This window comes from Ascidia mentula, chromosome 9 (genome assembly GCF_947561715.1).
Source record: "Ascidia mentula chromosome 9, kaAscMent1.1, whole genome shotgun sequence".
Classification (NCBI taxonomy): domain Eukaryota; kingdom Metazoa; phylum Chordata; class Ascidiacea; order Phlebobranchia; family Ascidiidae; genus Ascidia; species Ascidia mentula.
Window position 1 is genome coordinate 9,072,485 of NC_138574.1, and position 7,938 is coordinate 9,080,422.

A 7,938-nucleotide genomic window follows, 5' to 3' on the forward strand; every position below is an offset into this window, starting at 1 on the left:
TGTTTTAAAACGACCTCTAAATAACAATTAACGGCAATGGACAGCAAGCGAAAATGGTACAACACACATAGTGCTTGGTTAGAGCAAAGTGAAACGCTTTTGCCAGAGGACCAGAACTTATGCTTTGTGACATCATAGCGACAGAAAATCATACACAACTAATGCTGTTCATTTGTAACGTGAACAAACGAGCTTACTGGATTGTAGTTCTAAAGTAGATGTTTTTGCATTTCTCAGTTAAGTTGGTATAGAACTGTGTGTTTGCAATAGCTGGTTTTAATTACAACTTGCGTTGTTGCTTGTACGGTGGAGTTTTGTATGGAAGGGTCCAGGGAGTATTTTCGACAACTTGTATCTCTGCGACTTTGTTTAAAACGGTTTCACTTAAAAAGGGACAATGAGTTGTGGAAACTATTACAATGACACATTAAATAGGTATTGTGTGTCAGACAGTTCATCGTCGTAGTTTTGTATCAGTCACTGCCTGTGATTAACATGCTATTTTGTTAGACGTCAAACCTGCCCGACGCGGAAATTGCTTGACGTCCAGCAATATGTTGTGTCAAGCTGATTGTCTCGAAGAAGTTGAATTGAGAGTAGATTGATAGATTTGTGCTTGGAAAGCAACGTACATAAATTAACATGCACGCTCGGAAACTTCATACAAGCAGTTAACATCAATCAGTTTGCATTACAGCCGAATTAAGCAAGGGTTGATTTACTGTTGAGGTTCACATTTAAAAGTTTTAGAGTGAATGTTGCTTATTGTCATTTTACACCAGCTAAACTGAGCCAGAGCAATGAGGGTAAGTAGTGTCAGTTGCTGTTTTTGTGTTCATAATATACTTTATACTTTCACCCAACAATAATACACACAAAACTGTGCGTTGTTGTGCTTTTACAAGCCTAAACTAGTTACTTTTGTTGCACTATTTGCGAAAAATGAATACGTTTTTGCACTGTTATGAGATAGATTTCCAGTTTTTCTACTTAACCAAAGTACCACGAATTGGAAGTCTATGACTTATGACACGAAAAAGTTTGTAGATTGTTTCAACCCAACTAAATGCTCGATCCTGTTGCGGCTTACAGTTAAACTATATATACGTTGATAATATGAAATATGATATGTTGTGATATGTTAATATTCCTGCGCGTTTTGAAATGGTTTACAACAAAAAATATATCTCCTTTATTATGGCATTGCCACTATGACGTTACATTACGTGATTAGTAAACCGCTTCCAAAAAATGTGCATACAATAGAAACCATTTGTTGGGGATGCGAATGCTTCAGTAATTTTCTCCATCACCAAAGTTAAATGGGCATTAACATTTATATGTATTTGTCGCCAATAGCCAGTTAAAATCGTCGTGGTTGGGGACGGAGCTGTTGGAAAAACTTGTCTATGCATTACATACTCTAACGGCGCGTTTCCAGAAGACTATGTGCCAACAGTTTTCGACAACTACGCAGCTACGTGCCCCATTGACGATACAACGTACAACTTGGCATTGTGGGATACTGCTGGTCAAGAAGAATATGACAGGTAAGCAATCAAGTTTCCATTGTGTTTAAAAATAGCTGTATTTTGTATTAAATGAACTGCTTTGCAGCAAATGTAAATTTGGTGAAAACTACACATTTTTTTCTTTATCATGCAAATAACGGTATAATAACTACGTGTAAGCGAAGTGCAGCATTAAATTTACTTGAAGATGTGTTTTAACACACTTACAAACTTTTATTATTTATTGATACTTTCTCCAATATTGTGATGATTTATTGCGTATAACAAGACAAAAAGAATTACATAAAACAACTTTTGTTTACAGGTTGCGGCCACTTTCCTACCCGAAAACCGACATCTTTCTGATTTGCTTTTCGGTGGTTTCCCCCTCTTCCTACCACAGTGTATCGGCGAAATGGTTTCCTGAAACTCACCACCATTGTCCGAACTCCCCCTGCATCCTCGTCGGAACAAAGGTTGACCTCCGCGAGGACAAGGATACCCTGGAGAAGTTAAAAAGCACTGGAAGTCAACCTCTCAGGTGTAGTTGTTGCGGCCCAAGAACTGCATATCCCCATGTTATAGAAAAACAAGTCTGAATTGCCCAAACAAACAAAATTTTTAATCAGCAAAGTGGAGCATTTGCTTGGCCATAGTGTTTCCACCTTGTTTTCTCCGTAAGGTTGCACCTAGTTTGGTGCCCAACGGATGACGGTGATTGTATAGTCACCACAAAGTGGAAGTCTTTGTTTGAACGTATGGTCGGCAGAATCGTCTGATAATCACACCAGCTGCACTGATGAGACCTTATGGGTGAAAGGTAGCCAAGTGTCTTCAGCTCACAGAAATCAACCGATGTGGTTGTAGTTCGTCAGCGACACGTAACTTAGATGATTTCATGCAAGACGTTCAGTAATTGCTCAACTGGAAGGGTCAACCATGCTGTGATTTAGTGAATTTCGTCCTCCAAATTTGCTGAAATACATATAAAACATTAACACCGCTAATCCTCTGAATTAGGGTTTCTCAACCTTTCAGGGTCACGGTTGCATCCTCGTTTCATTCATGGCACAAAATTATATTTAAATTAATCTATATTATGACGCAACATCAGCATTTAACAAGAAGAGTGGCCTTGGCTTAAGTAAACAAATTCCTTTGATTTTTTACGAAACATACTGCGAAACTTTTTCATAAACTGCAGGTGAAAACTGTGCCCGGCGCATAGTTTGAGACAACCTGTTCTAAATGTGTTGACGAAAACGTGCACATAATGAAGAACTATCCTTGATGTAACACTGCTTAGATGTTGTGACCGACTTCCCAACAAGATAATACATATAGTGATTGCTGGTGCACTGTTGATATGAAACTGACTGCTAAACAATTGAATTCGCACGAGGTTTCGTGAGCTTTATCTCGCTTCCTCAGGTGCTGTAAATGACTGACAAACTTAATGCGCTAACGGCGATAAAAAAAAGAAAAAAAAACGCACAAGGAGGCACTTTGTGCCCATGGCATCTTGTTTGGAATAGTGACTCATAAATAGTTATAAACCAAAGACAGACACGGCGCATTGAAGAAAGCTAATACATGTACCTTCTTTTTTAGGTTAGAACAAGGCTTACAACTGGCGAAAGAAATTGGAGCAGTAAAATACGTCGAATGCTCAAGTTATGAACGACAAGGAATTCAAGAAGTGTTTAAGGACGCTATCGCCACCGTGTTATCCCCGCCGAAAACCAACAAGAAAGAAAAAACATGCGTAACACTTTAAGCTGCAATGGCACAGCCAACAGTACTATAACAATACCTGGCATGTTCAAACAGTATAAAAAGTTTAAAGTGTTCTTAAGTTGGTTTAACAACAGCAGGTCGATGTACTTTTTAACGAACTGGTTCTTACGAATAATCGAGAAATATTTTCTGAGACAATTTTGGTCTGAAGTTTAGATTGTGTTTAGTTTTATTGCGGGTTCAAATGTTATTGTTTCAATAGATTTTTGCTGTTGTTTTATTTATTTTTCTTCTTCACTAAACACAGGTACCTATACCGTTTTTTATGCGTTTCTTCCTTTGACTGTTTTAATTCATATGTAATATGGATTTACTGACATACTTTCATTGTGTTTTCAGCAATATAGGATATTTATCATTCCATATCATTAGCCGCGAAACAAAAATACTTTTTTCCCACTGTTGTAGCCAATAGAAATCTGTTTTAATATTTTTAGCTCGAAACATTCCTGTTTTTAAAATTTGCGTTTTTGAGTTTTGTGTGATGTCTAAGTAGAGGCTTTTGGCCGTCTTTTTGCAGTTTAACAATAAAAGGTTGCGTGCTAACTACTATCGATTGGATAGGTACAATCAGTAAATCTGTGACAAATCTGTAAAAAGACGTGCGTTTACACAAAACTACTTGGAAATCAAAAGTTGACAGTGTAAACCTACAAAGCCGCAAAAGTTGCGTTTTGAAACGACCCCTAAATAACAGTTAACGGCAATGGACAGCAAGCGGAAATGGTACAACACACATAGTGCTTGGTTAGAGCAAAGTGAAACGCTTTTGCCAGAGGACCAGAACTTATGCTTTGTGACATCATAGCGACGGAAAATCATACACAACTAATGCTGTTCATTTGTAACGTGAACAAACGAGCTTACTGGATTGTAGTTCTAAAGTAGATGTTTTTGCATTTTTCAGTTAAGTTGGTATAGAACTGTGTGTTTGCAATAGCTGGTTTTAATTACAACTTGCGTTGTTGCTTGTACGGTAGAGTTTTTATGGAAGGATCTAGGGAATGTTTTCGACAATTTGTATCTCTGCGACTTTGTTTAAAACGGTTTTACTTAAAAGGGACAATGAGTTGTGGAAACTATTACAATGACACATTAAATAGGCAGTGTGTATCAGACAGATAAATCAGCAAACATATCAAGCCAAAGGTATAAACAGGGCTATGAAAGCGGTGATTCGTTCATCGTCGTAGTTTTGTATTAGTCACTGCCTGTGATTAACTTGCTATTTTGTTAGACGTCAAACATGCCCGACGCGGAAATTGCCTGTCCAGCAATGTGTTGTGTCAAGCTGATTGTCTCGAAGAAGTTGAACTGAGAGTAGATTGATAGATTTGTGATTGGAAAGCAACGTACATAAATCAACATGCACGCCCGGAAACTTCATACAAGCAGTTAACATTAATCCGTTTGCATTGCAACCGAATTAAGCAAGGGTTGTTTTTACTTTGAAGGTTCACATTTAAAAGATTTAGTGTGAATGTTGCTTATTGTGATTTTACACAAGCTAAACTGAGCCAGAGCAATGAGGGTAAGTAGTGCCAGTTGCTGTTTTTGTGTTCATAATATACTTTATACTTTCACCCAACAATAATACACACAAATTTGTGCGTTGTTATGCTTTCACAAGCCTAAACTTGTTACTTTTGTTACACTTTTTGCGATATATGGATACGCTTTTGCACTGTTATGAGATAATTAACCAAAATCGTTCTTCTGGCACTTAAGTTTTTGAAGTTATTTATCCGAAACCGACGTTTCGTCAGCCATCCGGCGAGACTTCGTATGCCCGGCAGCAAATATAGCGGTATATGTTATGAGATAGATTTCCAGTTTTTCTACTTGAGTACAACGAATTGGAAGTCTATGAGTTATGGCACGAAAAAGTTTGTTGATTGTTTCAACCCAGCTCAGTTGCTTAATTCTGTTGCGGCTTACAGTTAAACCATATATACCTTGAATATATGTTAAAATATTCCTGCGTGTTTTGAAATGGTTTTACAGCAAAAAATATACCTCTTTGGTATGGGCATTGCCACTATGACGTAACATTACGTGATAAGTAAACCGACCCCAAAAATTTGCATACAATAGAAACCATTTGTTGGGGATGCGAATGCTTCAGTAATTTTCTCCATCACCGAAGTTACATGGGCACTAACACTTATATGTATTTGTCGCCAAAAGCCAGTTAAAATCGTCTTGGTTGGGGATGGAGCTGTTGGAAAAACTTGTCTATGCATTACATACGCCAGGGGCGTGTTTCCAGAAGACTATGTGCCAACAATTTTCGACAGCTACGCAGCTACGACCACCCTTGACGACACGACGTTTGACTTACAATTGTGGGATACTGCCGGTCAAGAAGAATATGACAGGTATGCAATCAAGGTTCTATTGTTTTGAAAAATAGCTGTACTTTTTATTAACTGAACTGCTCTACAGTAAATGTAAATTTAGTTACAACTACACATTTTTTTTGTACAATGTAACGGTATGATAACCACAGGTTAGTAGGGTGCAGCAATAAATTGACTTGACGATGTGTTTTCAAACACGTACAAACTTTTATTGTTTGTTGATATATTCTCCAGTATTGCAGTAATGTTTCATGCAAGGGCATGATAAGCAGGATCGCCCCACTGCGCAGGTCCTTACTTCGGGATCACAGCTATCGTATCGCAATGTTTAGGTTTAAACGCCTCGCAGCCCAGACCTTGTAACCTGTAAACCTAATGTTCTCCTATATTGTGATAACTTATTGCATACAACGTGACAAAAAATAAAATGAAACCACTTGTTCATAAACTGCATACGAATCTGGCCCTCGGGTAAGCGTTGCATTTTTCTATGCAACAGCAAATTACTGCAATTGGAATGTCTTATTCGGCAACAAGCCTCTAGTTTAAGTCACCAGATGTATTTAGAGGCTTGTTGCTTCAAAAGACATAAAATGAAAACACGTTTGTTTTCAGGTTGCGGCCACTTTCCTTCCCGAAAACCAACATCTTTCTGATTTGCTTTTCGGTGGTTTCCCCCTCTTCCTACCACAGTGTATCGGCGAAATGGTTTCCTGAAACTCACCACCATTGTCCGAACTCCCCCTGCATCCTCGTCGGAACAAAGGTTGACCTCCGCGAGGACAAGGATACCCTGGAGGAGTTAAAAAGCACTGGAAGTCAACCTCTTAGGTGGAGTTGTTGCGCCCAACGAACTGCATATCTCTATGTCATAGAAAACAAATCTGCATTGCCGCAAACAAACAAAAATTTCAATCAGGAAAGTGGAGCCAATAATATGATTTCTGTGAGAGAGATGGCCACTGTTTCGACCTTGCTTATATATGACTAATGTGACACAGGGCCTGACGACACTAATAGTTATGCATTTGCTTGGCCATAGTGTTTCCACCTTGTTTTCTCCGTAAGGTTGCACCTAGTTTGGTGCCCAACGGATGACGGTGATTGCATAGTCACCACAAAGTGGAAGTCTGTGCCTGACCGCATGGTCGGCAGAATCATCCAGAAGAGTCACACCATCTAAGTGTCTACAACTCACAGTAATCAACTGACGTGATTGTAGTTCGTCAGCGACACGTAACTTAGATGATTTCATGCAAGATAGTTCTGTAATTGCTCAACTGGAAGGGTCAACCATGCTGTGATTTAGTGAATTTCGTCCTCCAAATTTGCTGAAGTACATATAAAACGTTAACACCGCTCGTCTAAATCAGGGTTTTTCAAACTTTTAAGGGTCACGGCACAGTTTGCATCCTCGTTTCATTTATGGCACAAACTTTTTTTTAAATTAATCTATATTATGACGTAACATCAGCATTTAACAAGTAGTATGGCCTTTGATTAGGTAAGCAAATAGATTTAATTCTTTGCGAAACATATTGTGAAACTTTTTCATAAACTGTTGGTGAAAACTGTGGCGAACAACTATTGAACTTGCACGAGCTTAATCGCGCTTCCTCAGGTGCTGCAAATGACGTAACAAATGAAATGCGTCACGGCGCTAAAAACAAGAAAAATAACGCACGAAGAGGTGATGTCTGTCAGTCACTTTGTGCCCATGGCATCTTGTTTCGTGTAGTGACTTATAAAAAGTTTCAAACCAAACACTGATACGTCGCATTGAAGAAAGCTAATACATGTCTCTTCTTTTTTAGGTTAGAACAAGGTTTGCAACTGGCGAAAGAAATCGGAGCGATAAAATACGTCGAATGTTCTAGTCTTAAACAACAAGGAATTCAGGAAGTGTTTAAGGACGCTGTCGCCACCGTTTTATTCCCACCGAAAACCAACAAGAAAGAAAAAACATGCGTAACACTTTAAGCTGCAATGGCACAGCCCAACAGTACTATAACAGTACCTGGCATGTTCAAACAGTATAAAAAGTTCAAAGTGTCCTTAAGTTGGTTTAACAACAGCAGGTCGATGTACTTTTTAACGAACTGGTTCTTACGAATAATCGAGAAATATTTTCTGAGACAATTTTGGTCTAAAGTTTAGATTGTGTTTAGTTTTATTGCGGGTTCAAATGTTATTGTTTCAATGGATTTTTGCTGTTGTTTTATTTCTTTTTCTTCTTCACAAAGCACAGGTACCTATACCGTTTTTTATGC

At 38.4% G+C, this 7,938-nt stretch overlaps 2 protein-coding genes across 2 annotated transcripts; both read left to right on the forward strand.

The window, feature by feature from the left end:
- The first annotated feature begins 800 nt into the window (after positions 1–800).
- LOC145914526 (ras-related C3 botulinum toxin substrate 1-like) lies at positions 801–3,288 on the forward strand. Its single transcript, XM_083002347.1, has 4 exons — positions 801–806; positions 1,360–1,550; positions 1,837–2,052; positions 3,123–3,288. The coding sequence occupies exons 1-4, from the start codon at positions 801–803 to the stop codon at positions 3,286–3,288; spliced, it is 579 nt and encodes a 192-aa protein (XP_082858473.1).
- Positions 3,289–4,761: 1,473 nt separating this feature from the next.
- LOC145913859 (ras-related C3 botulinum toxin substrate 1-like) lies at positions 4,762–7,648 on the forward strand. The gene is made up of 4 exons (XM_083001621.1): positions 4,762–4,839; positions 5,496–5,686; positions 6,284–6,499; positions 7,483–7,648. The coding sequence occupies exons 1-4, from the start codon at positions 4,834–4,836 to the stop codon at positions 7,646–7,648; spliced, it is 579 nt and encodes a 192-aa protein (XP_082857747.1). The 5' UTR covers positions 4,762–4,833.
- The last annotated feature ends 290 nt before the right edge of the window (positions 7,649–7,938 follow it).

Bases quoted from the DNA above. Each gene is read 5' to 3' on its own strand.
- LOC145914526 (XM_083002347.1), top strand. The intron at 1,551-1,836 runs GTAAGCAATCAA...TTTTGTTTACAG, and splicing joins GGTCAAGAAGAATATGACAG to GTTGCGGCCACTTTCCTACC. The intron at 2,053-3,122 runs GTGTAGTTGTTG...CTTCTTTTTTAG, and splicing joins ACTGGAAGTCAACCTCTCAG to GTTAGAACAAGGCTTACAAC.
- LOC145913859 (XM_083001621.1), top strand. The intron at 5,687-6,283 runs GTATGCAATCAA...GTTTGTTTTCAG, and splicing joins GGTCAAGAAGAATATGACAG to GTTGCGGCCACTTTCCTTCC. The intron at 6,500-7,482 runs GTGGAGTTGTTG...CTTCTTTTTTAG, and splicing joins ACTGGAAGTCAACCTCTTAG to GTTAGAACAAGGTTTGCAAC.